This window comes from Corythoichthys intestinalis, chromosome 14 (genome assembly GCF_030265065.1).
Source record: "Corythoichthys intestinalis isolate RoL2023-P3 chromosome 14, ASM3026506v1, whole genome shotgun sequence".
Lineage (NCBI taxonomy): Eukaryota > Metazoa > Chordata > Actinopteri > Syngnathiformes > Syngnathidae > Corythoichthys > Corythoichthys intestinalis.
In genome coordinates, this window is record NC_080408.1 from 48406316 (window position 1) to 48423044 (window position 16729).

General features: G+C 38.5%; 1 protein-coding gene across 1 annotated transcript in view; it reads left to right on the plus strand.

The window, feature by feature from the left end:
• Positions 1 to 16375, plus strand: part of dnah9l (dynein, axonemal, heavy polypeptide 9 like) — a 124111-nt gene extending 107736 nt beyond the window's left edge. Inside the window, exons 78-91 of the mRNA XM_057857690.1 lie at positions 167 to 360; positions 1187 to 1335; positions 1412 to 1539; positions 2410 to 2547; positions 2649 to 2738; positions 2865 to 3056; positions 5761 to 5880; positions 5952 to 6011; positions 6077 to 6259; positions 6358 to 6540; positions 11815 to 11930; positions 15489 to 15601; positions 15668 to 15808; positions 15874 to 16375. Of these exons, the coding sequence (XP_057713673.1) occupies positions 167 to 360; positions 1187 to 1335; positions 1412 to 1539; positions 2410 to 2547; positions 2649 to 2738; positions 2865 to 3056; positions 5761 to 5880; positions 5952 to 6011; positions 6077 to 6259; positions 6358 to 6540; positions 11815 to 11930; positions 15489 to 15601; positions 15668 to 15808; positions 15874 to 16121 (2055 nt within the window). The 3' untranslated portion in view covers positions 16122 to 16375. The remainder of the gene's footprint in view (positions 1 to 166; positions 361 to 1186; positions 1336 to 1411; positions 1540 to 2409; positions 2548 to 2648; positions 2739 to 2864; positions 3057 to 5760; positions 5881 to 5951; positions 6012 to 6076; positions 6260 to 6357; positions 6541 to 11814; positions 11931 to 15488; positions 15602 to 15667; positions 15809 to 15873) is intronic.
• Positions 16376 to 16729: the final 354 nt, after the last annotated feature.

Sequence of the window (16729 nt, forward strand, 5' to 3'; positions counted from 1 at the left end):
AAAGACATGCTCATTCACCAAGTCTCTGCAGTGGTAGTTAGAAAATATTTGAAAATATTTGATGTAAAAATACCCATTGATGGTGAGACAACTCACCTTCAGTGAGTAAAAAATCCAATCACATGGACATGCGCACTTCTATTGGTGTTGCCCTCATTTTACATAGGTGATGAGTTTCACTGATGAGTTTCGGGGTCTAGACCGGGACATAGAAGGCTCTCCTAAACTCTGGAAGAAGATGGTGGAGTCCGAGTGTCCGGAGAAGGAGAAGTTTCCTCAGGAGTGGAAAGGGAAAAGCTCCCTGCAAAAACTTGTCATGATGAGAGCCCTGAGGCCTGATCGCATGACGTACGCTCTCAGGTGATGGTCTTACCACTTCATTTGAAAAAAAAAAGCCGATAGGTTTTACTGTCTGCTTGTTAGTTTGTCTGTCTGTTTTTGTTCAAGATAACTTAAAATAACGGGATTATCAAACTTGCAGGATATATTTGTATCGGAAGTGGTGATTCAATTTTAGGGTATTAAGGTCAAAGGTTTAGAGGTCAGGAAAAATAATTTCACGATAACTCAAGCTTGAATAAAGGGATTATTATCAAATTTACCTGATATGTTTGTAACATGAACCGAAAAAGATGAAGCATTTTGAAATAATGAGGTCAAAGGTCACAGATCTTTGTTTACATGCGAATAAAGTAAAGGGATTATCATCAGACATGCAGGATATGTTTGTAATATGAAAAGGATGACTTCATTAACTCTTTCACTGCCAGATAAATGTACAATATTCATTGTATGTGCTGTGGTAGTTAGTAAAAGAAGATTTAAAAATTTAAAATAGTCATTGATGGTGCAAGACGCCCAATCCAATGGCAACCAAGCAGTTAACAGTACTCTGTTTGGGCCAAAATTGCCCCGTTTTCAAGTTTGAATATGCAAAAATCAAAGGCCCTTTTTACATATCCAAACTAAAAAACATGTCAGTGTTGACCCGGCAACAATACACTATAAAGGTTGAGTATGGCCCGGTTAAATCACAGATCATATTTAGTCCACTAGCAAAAATGTGACAGATTTCTAACACAATACAAAGGGTAATTTTTTTTTTTTTGTCTCCATATCTACAGTATGTTCAAAGAACAAATAAAGGGATCAATATCAAACTTGCAGGATATCTTTTTAATTATAGGAACTTTGTGGAAGAGAAGCTTGGGGTGAAATATACAGAAGGCCGTAAAACAGAATTTGCAAAGTCCTTTAGAGAAAGCGGCCCAGCGTCTCCCATGTTCTTCATCCTCTCTCCTGGAGTGGACCCACTTAAAGATGTCGAGTCGCTTGGTACAATACCTACAAACCAATTTATTATTGTGCACAGGGGTGAATGAGACAAATTGATAACTCCTCTCCTCGTCAGGGAGAAAAATGGGATTCACCATCGACCTTGGCAAGCTTCATAATGTGTCCTTGGGTCAGGGGCAAGAGGCTGTGGCTGAGGTTGCCATGGAAACGGCGGCCAAGGATGGTCACTGGGTGATATTGCAGGTCTGCTTCTCACTTTTCTCCTATTTCAAACGGAACTTACTTGGTTCATCAAATTTAGGGCTGCAGAAATCGATGATTTAGGAAATCGATTATTAAATTTGTTTGAATAATCGAATAATCCGATTATGAAAATGTAATGCGTTGCAGAAGAAATTTTAAAATATGTAAAACAAATATACAAGTGTTCAAGCTTTCAATAATATTTTGTAATAATATTAATATTTTGGCTTGCTAAGATTACACTTTCAAAAGAGCAAATGTGAATACAAATTAAAATTCCTGAGTGTTTCTTCAAACTATACAGAATTGCACATTCATTTCACAAGAGTATTAAATGCATTTAAAATACATTAAAATACCTGAGCTCAGCCTCAAACGAATAAATAAATAAATAAATAAATGAGGATCTAAGTACAACAAAAGAACAATTGGCTGACTTGCATAGCAAAATTCCGTTAGCTTAAATGCTATAAAATGCTATTTTTTTTTTTTTTTACAATGCTCTTAACAAATCGTTCAAACACATATTCCCACAAAACACTGCTAAATATACTTCTATACTAAATAACGGACGCATCAACAAACATATTAGCTCTAACAAAAAAAAAACATTTTATTGGTCTTAACAGGGAGCAGTTGGATTCAGCCATTTTAGACGAGTTATGGCATATTCACTGTTGCCACTAGAGGGCAGTTTATCCACCCAAATCAATAAAATTTAATGCAACACTTTCAAAACAAACCATTAAGATATCACTCTAATTAAACGAATCGAAGCGGCAAAATTTGACTTTTTTTCTAATTGAATTACTCGAGTTAGTCAATTAATCATTGCAGCACTAATCAGATTTATTATTTGCATTTGAGCAGAATATCCACTTGGTCGCTCGCTGGCTGGGCTCACTAGAGAAGCTTCTGGAACGCTACTGTGAAGGGAGTCATCCTGACTACAGAGTCTTCATGAGTGCGGAACCTGCACCTACCACCCAGGAACACATCATTCCACAAGTATGTATGGCAAAGCTCATTATAAGATTCTCGAGATGGTTGATGATCAGAAAGAAGCTATTGCATTATAACAACTGCATTCAAATGTTTGTCTTTGTCAGGGTATTCTGGAAAATTCCATCAAAGTGACCAATGAGCCTCCAACTGGCATGCATGCTAATTTGCATGCAGCACTTGATCATTTTGACCAGGTCGGCATCTAGTAATACAATAGTTATACAATAATTTTTCTAGCTACAGTAACTTGATTTTATTGCGTGTTACAAACAACCTTCAGACATGAACTGTATAGAACTTCCATGTTATTTTTCCGGCAGGGCATCCTAGACCAGTGTAGCCGCGAGCAGGAGTTCAAAATCATTCTGTTCTCTCTGTGCTACTTCCACGCCTGCGTTGCCGAGAGGAGGAAGTTCGGACCCCAGGGTTGGAACAGGAAGTACCCGTTCAACACTGGAGACTTGACCATATCCGTCAATGTCCTCTACAACTATCTCGAGGCTAACGCACAGGTGGGCGCCACTGTATGGCTAAGAAATTACAATGACAAGTTATTGCTTAACTGTGACTATTTCTGTTAATTTAACAAATGTAATTTTGATATAACACATTTTTATTACATGGTTGGTTGTTTTTATTCTTATTGTATTTTCTTATGTTAATTAATAAAATAGGGCTGTCAAAATTATCGCGTTAACGGGCGGTAATTAATTTTTTTAATTAATCACGTCAAAATATTTGACGCATTTAACGCATGTGCGGAATGACCCACTCAAACTGATTAATGACAGCACAGTGTCTTGTCCACTTGTTACTTGCATTTGTTTTTTTGGTGTTTTGTCGCCCTCTGCTGGCGCTAGGGTGCAACTGATTTTATGGGTTTCATCACGCTCTGCTGACGTGATTATATGTCGACGCGAACTCATAACAATAGACAGTGCTAATCAGACCAGCTAACGTCTGCATCCAGTATTCAGTGGCAGTTCTCGCAGTCTCATCACACTGTCTTATACATGCATCGCTTGTGAGTTGCATTCTTTCTTTGTATATATTCATGACCATTGTGCTTTTAATATGAAATTTCTATAACTTGTACTAACATTTATTTTGTTAAGAACTACAGCTCTTTCTTTCCATGGATTCCTTTAACAGAATGTTAATAATGTTAATGCCATCTTGTTGATTTATTGTTATAATAAACAAATACAGTACTTATGTACAGTATGTTGAATGTATATATCCGTCTTGTCTTATCTTTCCATTCCAACAATAATTTACAGAAATATATGGCATATTTTAGAGATGGTTTGAATTGCGATTAATTACGATTAATTAATTTTTAAGCTGTGATTAACTAAATTAAAATTTTTAATCATTTGACAGCCCTATAATAAATACATAAATGTGTAAAATCGTCAATAAGAACTTAAATAAATATTTTTTTAAATGGTTGCTGCGCTGCTGGTCAGTGAAGGCCTGCAGGTCACTTCCTGTTAATTTTGGGTGACTTCCTGTTAAGTTTGGCACATTTTCAGGTCACTTCCTGTTGGTTTATGGTAGGAATGTGTCCCCGATCAAATCACTTGTTTGGAAATCAGGCCGATGGGGCCATTTTTCAGAGGATAAGAATCGGGTGAAAAGGATCGGGTTTTTAATTTAAAAAAAAAAAAACACTTATTGTGCTGGCTAGAATCTCCAGTGTTAAGAGCCCGTTGATTTTATACAGTACGTTACTGCTACTTTGTGGTCATAATACTTCATTGCATCCATCGTGTGACGCAGTTTGGAACACAGGCTCATTCACTTGCACATTACACAGCTGTTGGTCGCATTGACGCTTTTGAGTGCTTTATGTTACCTTTCTACCTTGGAAACTATATTTCATCAATCACATCAATGCCAACCTGTTAATATGCAGTATATGTGTGTTTATAGGGAAAAGCTATATGAACCAAATGTGTTAGTAAGTCCTGCTGTATAGAAGCTAACCTATACTTATAGCTTGCAGCTCAAGTGAAGTGTGGTGTCTACATGCTATTTGTATACCAGCACGTATTGTGCAACTGTGTTGAATACATGCATGCTTCTTTGTTTCTTTGATAAACTTAAATAAATGTCTTCATATAAAAACAAGAAAAAACCAAGCCTTAAGTTTTATTGGAGGACATTCAATTTTAATTGGCTGTAAGGCAGTGCGCTAGGAAACACATTGTTTTTGACTTCTTTTTTTTTTCAGTATCAGATCGGGACTCGGTATCTGTATTCTCAAAGTTGGGTGACTCGGACTCGGGTGAAAAAATACAGTATGCGATCGGGACATCCCTAGTTTTGGGGCATTCCTGGCTCACTTTCTGTACATTGCGGACCACTGCCTGTTGATTTTTGGGTCATTTACAGTTGATTTTAGGGAATTTCGGTGTCACTTCCAGTTGATTTTGTGGGTCTTTCCAAATGTCTTCCTATTGATTTTGCGATATTCATTGCTCACTTCCTGTTGATTTTGAGCCACTTTTTGGGGTTGATTTTGGGCCACTTCCTGCTGATTTTGAGGTATTTCCAATTGTCTTCCGATTGATTTTGTGATATTCCTTGCTCACGTCCTATTGATTTCTAGGTCACTTCCTGTTGACTCTTGGTCACTTCTTTCTGTTGATTTTAGGGAATTTTGGTGTCTTCCTATTGATTTTGCGATATTCATTGCTCACTTTCTGTTGATTTTGAGCCACTTTTTGGGGTTGATTTTGGGCCACTTCCTGCTGATTTTGAGGTATTTCCAATTGTCTTCCGATTGATTTTGTGATATTCCTTGCTCACGTCCTATTGATTTCTAGGTCACTTCCTATTGATTCTTGGTCACTTCTTTCTGTTGATTTTAGGGAATTTCGGTGTCACTTCCAGTTGATTTTGTGGGTCTTTCCAAATGTCTTCCTATTGATTTTGCTATATTCATTGTTCACTTCCTGTTGATTTTGAGCCACTTTTTTGGGTTGGTTTTGGGCCACTTCCTGCTGATTTTGAGGTATTTCCAATTGTCTTCCGATTGATTTTGTGATATTCCTTGCTCACGTCCTATTGATTTCTAGGTCACTTCCCATTGATTCTTGGTCACTTCTTTCTGTTGATCTCGGGATGTTCATGTATCACTTTCTGCTAACTTCCTGTGGATTTCGGGGCATTCCTGAGTCACGTCTTAATTACTGTATGTTAATGATGAAGGTACCATGGGAGGACCTGCGATATCTTTTTGGAGAGATCATGTATGGAGGACACATCACCGATGACTGGGACAGAAGACTCTGCAGAACCTACTTGGAAGAATACATGCAACCCAATCAGGTGTGTGACTTAGACCAAACCGGAGCGGCGCAACTTTATTTTTGTTTGTTTTCTTTGTTTTTCATCACCAGTTCGATCGAAAGCTTGCTTTAGCACCAGGATTTGTGGTTCCGTCCAACCTGGACTATCAGGTAAGCTCTTCCAAGTTGTTGTCATAAGAATCGTAGCCACAAACGGCATATTGGTGGTCTTCTAGGGTTACCACGACTTTATTGATGAAACACTGCCTCACGAAAGCCCTGTGCATTACGGGCTGCATCCCAACGCAGAAATTGACTTCCTGACTGTGACCTCTGATAACCTTTTTCATACACTGCTGGAGCTGCAGTCTCCTGATGCCGTAATGGGGGAGGGGGCCTCGGGGACACTGGAGGAGAAGGTAACAACATCTTCTAACCAAGAATTGCGCACTTCCACTATCTCCTAAATGATTAAGTTGTGACCGACACATTTGAGTATTCTGGACGTTTACTGAAGGTGAAAACAGTGTTGGATGAGGTTCTGGAGAAACTTCCAGAGCAGTACAACATGACGGACATCACCGCCAAGACAGCTGAACGTTCGCCTTACATCCTCGTTTGCTTCCAGGAGTGCGAACGAATGAACACACTCGTTTCAGAGATACGACGATCGCTCAAAGAACTTGACCTGGGACTCAGGGTATGATTTGGCTGCCGTTGGTGGCGATAGTTGTTTGAAGTCGGAATGTTCATTTGCTGCCTGCCCTTCTCGTTCAAATGGATTGGATTGCTATTAGTGACAAAATGAAAAGACCTACATGGTTGGACCTCTATCACTGTCGAAAGCATCATCTTATGATGAATAAATAACCCTTGATGTGTAAATTACATTTAAGAAATATACATAAAAATGTTGGGGAATACTTAAATAAAAAAAAATATTAATATAAAAAATATATAGAAATTCAATTGAAAAATACAAGTAAAACATGGGAAAGTTAAAAGATTTTTTTTTTCTGAAAAAAAAAAATCATATAATACTGTAAATTATTGCAAAATAATATTGTTAGAATGAAAAAAAGTGTTTAATTAATTTTTTAATAAATATATATGAAAACACAATAATTATCTTTGAATTTTTTAAATAACTTTTGAGCTGTATTTTTCAATTGAATTTTCTATATTTGTTTTTGTTTTTTGTTTTTTTTACGATACAAAAATACTATTAATACAATTTTTGTATACTTATATATTCCCCAATATATATATATATATATATATATATATATATATATAAATTGAGGCATTAAGGAGTTAAGTTGACAGGAATTTTAAAATTATGACTATTATCTCTTATTATAAGAGACTGTTTACATGGTGACGCTCCAAGAATATGACAAATTTCATGTTTGAATAATGTTACAATCCCACATGAAAGCGATGTAGGATTCATGCCAGGTCCAAGGGGGCCTGACAGCCAATAATGAGAGCAACCTCCTCAGCCTGGAAGGCGTCCATGCGTTTTTTTTTTTTCTTTTGCTTCAAAAGGCATAAAAACGCGACCATAAAACATAATTAAATTAAAAATTAGAGATGTCCTGATCGATCTGGTCCAATCACATCACTTTCAAAGTATCGGAATCGGCAAAAAAATATCGGCCATGCCTTTTTTTTAACATATATATATACTGGACTGTCTCAGAAAATTAGAATACACAATATTCTAATTTCCTGACTGTCTCAGGAAATTAGAATATTGTGTATTCTAATTTCCTGAGACAGTCCTGTATATATACACAGGACTGTCTCAAAAAATTAGAATATTGTGCATTCTAATTTTCTGAGACAGTCCAGTATATATTTTAATTAAATCGTTTTCTAATTGTATTTAACGTTACAGACATAATATGTTACACTCATCCAGAGTCTTTAGTTTAGGCTTAAGGGAGGGTTATCAAAAATATCCCAATAACGGCGGCAATTAATTTATTAAAAAATGTGTCACTATATGCGCTGCACGACCCTCTCACTCATTGTCGCGCTCAATCTGTAGAGACACCGTTTTACCTACAGTGGGGAGAACAAGTATTTGATACACTGCCGATTTTGCTGGTTTTCCCACTTGCAAGCCATGTAGAGGTCTGTAATTTGGATCATAAATTCTCTTCAACTGTGAGGGACGGAATCTAATACAAAAATCCAGAAAATCACATTGTATAATTTTTAAATAATAAATTTGTATTTAACTGCATGAAATAAGTATTTGATACATTACCAACTAGTAAATATTTCGGCTCCTGTTCTCCACTCATTACCGGAAGTAACTGCACCTGTTTGAACTTGTTACCTGTATAAAAGACACCTGTTCACATGCTCAAACAAACAAACTCCAACCTCTCCACAATGGCCAAGACCAAAGATCTGTGTAAGGAAATCAGGGATAAAATAATAGACCTGCACAAGGCTGGGATGGGCTACAGGAAAATAAGCAAGCAGCTTGGTGAGAAGGTAACAACTGTTGGAGCGATTATTAGAAAATGGAAGACGTTCAAGTTGACGGTCAATCTGCCTCGTTCTGGGGCTCCATGCAAGAGCTCACCTCGTGGGGCATCACTGACCATGAGGAAGGTGAGGGATCAGCCCAGAACTACACGGCAGGACCTGGTCAATGACCTGACGAGAGCTGGAACCACAGTCTCGAAGAAAACCATCGGAAACACATTACGCCGTCATGGATTAAAATCCTACAGCGCACGCAAGGTCCCGCTGCTGAAGCCAGTGCATGTCCAGACACGTCTGAAGTTTGCCACTGACCATCTGGATGATCCAGAGGAGCAATGGGAGAAGGTCATGTGGTCGGATGAGACCAAAATGGAACTTTTTGGTCTAAACTCAGCTCGTCGTGTTTGGAGGAAAAAGAAGGATGAGCACAACCCCAAGAACACCATCCCAACCGTGAAACATGGAGGAGGAAACATCATTTTTTAGGGTTGCTTCTCTGCCAAGGGTACAGGACGACTGCACCGTATTGAGGGGGGGATGGATGGGGCTATGTATCGCCAGATCTTGGCTGACAACCTGCTTCCTTCAGTGAGAGCCCTAAAGATGGGTCGTGGCTGGGTCTTCCAGCATGACAACGACCCAAAGCACATAGCCAAGGCAGCTAAAGAGTGGCTCCGTAAGAAGCATCTTAAGGTCCTGGAGTGGCCTAGCCAGTCATCAGATCTGAACCCGAAAGAAAATCTATGGAGGGAGCTGAAAGTTCGTGTTGCCCGGCAGTAGCCCCAAAACCTGAAGGCTCTGGAGAAGATCTGCATGGAGGAGTGGGCCAAAATCCCTGCTGCAGTGTGTGCAAACCTTGTCAAGGACTACAGGAAACGTTTGGTATCTGTAATAGCAAACAAAGGTTTCTGTACCAAAAAAAAGTTCGATGTTTGTGATGTATCAAATACTTATTTCATGCAATTAAATGCAAATTTATTATTTAAAAATCATACAACGTGACTTTCTGTTTTTTTGGATTAGATTCCGTCCCTCACAGTTGAAGAGAACTTATGATACAAATTACAGACCTCTACATGCTTTGCAAGTGGGAAAACCAGCTAAATCGGCAGTGTATCAAATACTTGTTCTCCCCACTGTACATAGAGAGATAAAAGGCAGCGCAAAATAAGAAGAATGAATTTTGGCAGCCTTTGGAGCCTTTCTTCAATTGGCTAAAACCTTGCAATCCCTCTCCCTATGATTAGAAATATCATGGGAAGCAATGTGGAGAAGCAAAGTGGCAATTTATCTTTGTCTTCACACCATTAGTTATTTCCCAAAGCAGAGAAGATATATCCATTGGTAGCACGACGCACAGTCATGGTTTTACTTCCCATCATGGTTCCACTTCCCATCATGCATTGGGGCATGGCTGCAGTATCATTTACTGAAAGCTCAACAAATACACTAGATGGCAATATTTAGTCACAATATACAAAGACACAAGTCTTTCTATCCGTGGATCCCTCTCACAGAAAGAATGTTAATAATGTAAACGCCATCTTGAGGATTTATTGTCATAATAAACAAATACCGTACTTATGTACTGTATGTTGAATGTATATATTCGTCCGACTTTTATTCATTTTTTTCTTAATGCATTGCCAAAATGTATATGATCGGGGAAAATTATAGGGAATGATTGGAATTGAATCGGGAGCAAAAAAAAGCAATCGGTTCGGGAAATATCGGGATCGGCAGATACTCAAACTAAAATGATCGGGATCGGATCGGGAGCAAAAAAACATGATCGGAACAACCCTTTTAAAAATATTAATAAAAACAGTAAATTAAAGCCGACGTTCCACCATGTTTACTGTTTTGAATGTTTCCTAGCAGCGACTGCACATGCCCAAAGTGATGTGCGAGTGCTGACGTCATCGGAGCGAAAGCGTTCTCTTCATATGGTTGCGGAGCAATGCCTGCACTCGAATCGTTCAGGTTTGGAGACATTTGCGTCCGCCGTCATGATGTAAAGGCGAGGCCATGCCGCAACACAGTTGTTGCGTCTTGGTGTCACAGCGTCACCATGTAAACGGCTCAAAATCATTTATCAACAACGCTTAAATGTAGTCTTACAATCAGGCACAGTTTTAAGCAAACAGTCTTAACATAAAAACAAATTCAGTGCAATGGCAAAGAGCCCGGACAGGGTTGTTCACATATTGAACACAAGATGTCGCCATTCCGCTTTCAATTGTTTCACGAAACGTGGTTAAAATACGGTTAGACCAGTGTTTTTCAACCAGTGTGCCGTGACAGATCGTCAGATGTGCCACGAGAAATTATCCAATGTTTTTTTTTTTTTTTTTTTTTATGTTGTCGGGCAGAGTTGCAGTAGGAAGGAAGGAGTAGGTAGACAGTTTGCAGATGAGCGAGGTATTTCTTTTGTCGCGTTTAAGAACTGGTCGGATTTCTAGCCATCTGCCACCTTGCTGTCCGCGACAATGTGGCTTGCAGATGAGCGAGGTATTGCTTTTTTTGTGTTTAAGAACTGGTCGGATTTCTAGCCATCTGCCACCTTGCTGTCCGTGACAATATGGCTTGCAGATGAGCGAGGTATTGCTTTTTTTGTGTTTAAGAACTGGTCGGATTTCTAGCCATAAGCCACCTTGCTGTCCGCGACAATGTGGACCCCAGCACGTCTACTGTACATCATTTGATTAGACTCATCAAGTGTCGATATACACGAAAGTGTCCTTTCCATTTTATTCATATGTGACCACCGTCAATCCTCTCCGTGTTTTATGCCAACACATTGTCGAGGATAGCAAAGTGGCCGATGACTAGAAATCCGAGCAGTTCTTGAACGCAACACAAGCAGCGCCATGGTGCCAAGTAAGCTTCAACGTCATCGCCAAACAAAACACCCATCGCTTCAAACTATTGACTGTTTTGTTCGCCTTTGTGAAAACACAGAGAAAAAGGCAACTATTTAAAGGAAAAAATACAAAGGTAAAAGAGAAGGCCCTCGTTGCTGACTTTGTTGCTAAATCCAAAAAGTCCTACATTGGTGCAGAGACATAAATACTACCTGCCTGCAAAGCCATTGTCAGGGAGATGCTCAGTCCTGAATTGCTAAAGTTCCCTGTTTGATAATTCTTAGTTTAACTGCTATAAAAAAAAAATAAATAAATAAAAACAGATAGAGACTGAGAGCTGTAGAAGAAGATTTCTGCCAGGATATCGGCTTTGTATTCATCTAAACACCGAGTAAGTGTCAATACTGAGAAATTATTTTATAAATAAATATACCGTACAGAATGTAATTTTGGAACATTTTTGGTTTGTGGTGTGCTGCGAGATTTTTTTCCAACGTAAAAACGTGCCGTAACTTATAAAAGGTTGAAAAACACTGAGTTAAACTATATTTTTTTAATACTTTTTTTTGTGTAGTCCTTTTGTGTAATCACAGTGTTCTTCCATCAAGGGTGAGCTTGCCGTCTCACCTGAAATGGAGAAGCTCCAGGTGGCTTTGTTTCTCGACAACGTTCCTGATTCTTGGACCAAGCTGGCCTACCCGTCTACCTACAGTTTGGCTACATGGTAAAGTGGCTATGAGCTAGTAGCTCTCGCTCCATTGCATAAGGACTCTGAGTATTTGAGAAATAATATTAGAAGATCATGTAGCAACAGTCTTTTGCGTAGCCCAGATGTCAAACTCATATATAAATATGGCGGAAAACACAGACAAGACTGAAAAATCAGTTTCTGCTTTTGCATTCCTCTTTGAAATAAACTGCTGAACAATAAAACAATATGTCTATATGCTGCCATAGCAGATTCATTGCAAATTAAGCCCCCAAACTACGTATTTAATGTGTCCGTTTTACCCTGGAAACCCTCGTTTATAGACGTCACGCAGCCATTTTTGTTTCGAGCCAGTCATAAAACGAAGGTAATTAACTATATTATTATTTATATATATATATATATATATATATATATATATATATATATATATATATATTATTATTTATATATTATTTATTTATTATTCAAAATGTCATTTTTAGCTTAGAATCATTAATTGATGTCTAATATTTCGTTTAAAAAAAACGACTTTAAAAATTTATTCACTCGCATATTTTCAACTTTTAAACAAATTACGTCACTATGAAAAAATTTGCGTCTGTAAAAAAGTCACGGATATCTACCTCATAACTATTGTATAATTGCATTTTTTTTTTTTGTTACTGTCGCATTTTCTCCAATATGTTAGATGATAAATACTAGATCCAAACAAAGAAAAATTGGGAAAAAAAAAACGTTTAAAAGGGTAAATATATGAAAAATAAAATCTCGACCACTCCTCGATGTCTGCGATTTTTGCATCGCGACCCTTGTTATATTACCATGTTTCACCCATAAAATCCCCCCAAAATTCCAGCTGTGGCCATTCACAGCTGTGTCTTGACACTCAGTGATACATGCTACATGGAGTTTTTGGATCGAAACAAGGTAAGTACGCAATAATATCTCGTTAAAGTCATGGCGTCTTTAACTCTGCTCTTAAATGCTCTCATCTCCAGATAGCGTTTTGCTGTTTAAAAATGTTTTGTTTTTCTTGAAATGCCCTCCTGTTCAACATTTTTCTTCCCCCAGAAAATTGAGATTTTAAGCTTTCCAGTGATGTATCACACACGCATATCGGACAATTTTGAAAGTTGTGGGTCTCACAGCGGAACTTCAAGTCACCTGAGTGTTTTCCGCCATATATATAAATATATGTATGTATTAATAAATGTTTTTTAAGAACTTCAAATGTAATAATTATGATAAGTTTTAAACATGTTACTGTCCCACCAAATTATTTTTAACCAAAAATAAAGCAGAAAAATGCTTAGCTTTATTAAATGCTTCATTGAGTGTGTCCGCTCACTTACACACAATAAGTTGCCACAGCAACTGTTTAACAAGTTAAACGATGATTGACGCATGCAGCACTTTGATCTTGCCGGAGGAGCGAACTTCAAACATTAAACGTCTGTCAATCATCGTTTACCTTAACAAGCAACTCCAGTGTATTCACTGCCGGACCAACAAAGAGCAGGGAGAGGGAGAGAGGGACGGAGAGTGAGTCTACGCGATTGGCTCAGGATAGCTCATCTGTTTTTTTTTTGTTTTTTTTTTTAATTGAAAAAAAAATCCACGATGGACTGAGGGCGCGAAGTTTAAAGCGCGATGTAGCGGTGGATCACTGTAATATAATAATAATTGCTAATAGGGATGTCCCAATCCGATCATGTGATCGGAAATCTCGCTGATTGTGGAGTTTTTCAGAGGATCAGCATCAGGTGAAAAGCATCAGATTTCTAATTAAAAAAAAAAAACATTTAGACATTAACATGTTTGGAACTTTTGTTCCAAAAAAAACAAAAAAACTTTGGGGTATGGGATCGGGACTCTGTATCAGCAGATTCTCAAAATCGGTTGACTCGGGTGCAAAAATATGCCATCGGGACATCCCTGGTTGCTAATATTGACTTTTTTTTTTTTTTTAAATAGTCACATAAAGTTCTTAAGGGCGCTTTCACATTAGACCAAGAGGACCAGGCTCCTGTTGTACAGCTACCTCGCAACAGCACTTGCAAATATCTTGTTGAAAGGTTTCCATATTCATACTGTGCTGACCGAACTTTCCGAGGAGCATCACGTGGACAAAAGGTGCACTCATTGATTGGACAAATTTAGAAGTCGAAATCAATTCCGGGTTCAGATGTGCTTTCACATTTATAAAACAAAGCGGACTGTAAAGAAAAAGAACTCCGGTCTGTTCTAAACGGACCAAACAGTGCTAGTGTGAAAGCACCCTAAGTGTCAACTGTAGTGACCACTGTTCCTGAAAGGTTTAAGATGTTCCAAATTTTAAGGTAAAAAATTAATTTACGATCAAAATTGATGCCAATGGCGTACCGCAAGCAACACGTCACTTCCGCTCATTAATATTCATGGCATTAGCTATGGTTGCTATGCAAGGACAAGCCACCATTTGTCCCTAATAGGAAATGAATGGAAATCGTGTACGAAGGAGATGTTTACAGCGCTAAACCTACCAATTCTCTCCGAAAATGATGTGCCTGGTGCCAAATTGACTGGCATAGATGTGGAATAACATAAAAATGTTCAGTTAAAGAGATGGCTTTAGCGTCGAAGGCTGAAAAAGACGAAAAAAACGAGCCGACCTAAGCATAGCTTTAGCTTTTTTTTAATGGACGCGACTGACAATGACATTCTCCGGTTTCAACAAGCTATCCTTTACCATCAGCCCTGTCTTTCTTATATATCCTCTGGTTGTCCTACGTCTCTTACCGTTCTTGGGGGTAATTTAGTTAGCTTTGTGTAGCGGTCGCAAATGCTACTCAGTGACAGCCAACGAACACTTTAAATTTTTTCATTGATAACACATCTTAATCATATAATTTATTTACACTTCCCCCTTACTAAAGTTTTTTTTATATATATACATATATATATATAACAGAAACGGTAACAGTGGCAGTCAGATACCATTGTAGTTTTTTCAGGTCATTCATTGTCAGACAGAAGCAGTACGGCACAACGTTACGCTAAAAAAAATTAAGTAAAAATATAAAAATGGCATACCTCTTTGTCCTCTGAAAGACCATGCCAACCCAACATAATGTTTACTGCATATGAAACGTGAATGGATTCGCCGAGCTGGTGTTGAAGTCCGCGCATGTTGATTCGGTTTTCACATTTTTTCCTCCCAAGTTTTTGGTTTCCGGGAACGTATGAAGAAAACATCCTTCATGGTCGTAATGTCTAGAGTCGTTTCTACAAGTTCCAAAAAAGCAATGCGTGATCGCCATGTTCGTTTTTGAAAGATTACCGGCAAAAAGTAGCACTTTTTACGTGGGGTCTATGCGAGGGCGGGTCTATAATGTCCCACTTCGGCTTTACTTCCGCTTTACGATGCGACGTCACGGTCTAAAAATAGCCTGCGTGCGGTACGCCATTCATTAGTTGTCGATTCACCGTGGCAGCCCAAGTTGTCTAATTTACAGTAAATCATAACCACTATGTGGTTTAAAGTGTCCTTCTTATCTAATCTTGGACTGTGTGTGTATGTGTGTGTATCAGGTACAACGATGTGTTACAGCGTTGCAAAGAGTTAGACAGCTGGACTCAAGATCTGTCACTTCCTACGGTCGTGTGGCTGAGCGGACTTTTCAACCCACAGTCCTTCCTCACTGGTAACACACATTCATCACACAAGCGCATCTGCATTTAGTAGTTTTAAAAGCATTTAATATTTTTAGCTGTGATGCAGAGCTTAGCCCGCAAGAACGAGTGGCCCCTGGATAAAGTCAACCTGACTGTGGATGTGACCAAGAAATTTAAAGAAGAGTTTAATCAGCCTGCCAGAGAGGGGGCTTACGTATATGGACTCTACATGGAAGGTAGTTTTCTACAACATGGAGCTTACTTTTACCAAATGACTATCATTTTTGAATTATTTTCGTAGGAGCCAGATGGGATACTCAGGCCGGAGTGATCACAGAAGCGCGGTTAAAGGAGCTGACACCGGCCATGCCCGTCATCTCTGTCCGAGCGGTCCCCAATGACCGCCAGGAGACCAGGAACATCTACGAGTGTCCGCTATATAAAACTAAAATCAGGGGGCCCACCTTTGTCTGGACTCTCAGCTTGAAAACAAGGGAGCGGCCCGCCAAATGGGTCCTGGCCGGAGTTGCTCTGCTTCTCAGTGTGTGATTCGTATTTTTGTTGTCTGAAGCGAAAATAAAACTAGTATTGGTTGTGGGAATTTAACCCCTTCAGAACTAAGCATGCCTCTGAAGTACAAGTACTAAACCAATAAATACACTGAATTTAGTTGCTATGGCACTTTCATTGAAGATGATTGGATGAAACTTACCCATACCTATCGAAATCAAATCATGATGTTTGGCGTCTTTGCTATTTGTAGCTCTTTCATAAAGGATAACGTAGAGTGCTCATTTCTCATTAAAAACACATTAACATTAACATTAAAAATAACCAATAAAAGCATGAAATATCCCTGACCAAAAAATGTTGTTCTGGTGTTTGAATAGAGTAAAAATAAGCGCAGATATTTTTTTCTTTTGCCCAGCAGAAAAAATATAAGTCTGAAGAGGTTAACATTCAATTTACCCCAATTGATAAAGGTAGAAGGTTATTGTTGTTCTCATCAACACTAATTTTGAAGTCTCAAAACCTGCTAGCTATGGTCCACATAGCCTGCTTTTTATTTATTTTTTTTTCATCAAGGCTGATTAATAGAAATTAAGCTTGCACTTGGATGGCGCTGATGTAACTTCAAGGTGCTCAAAGTGCTTTGA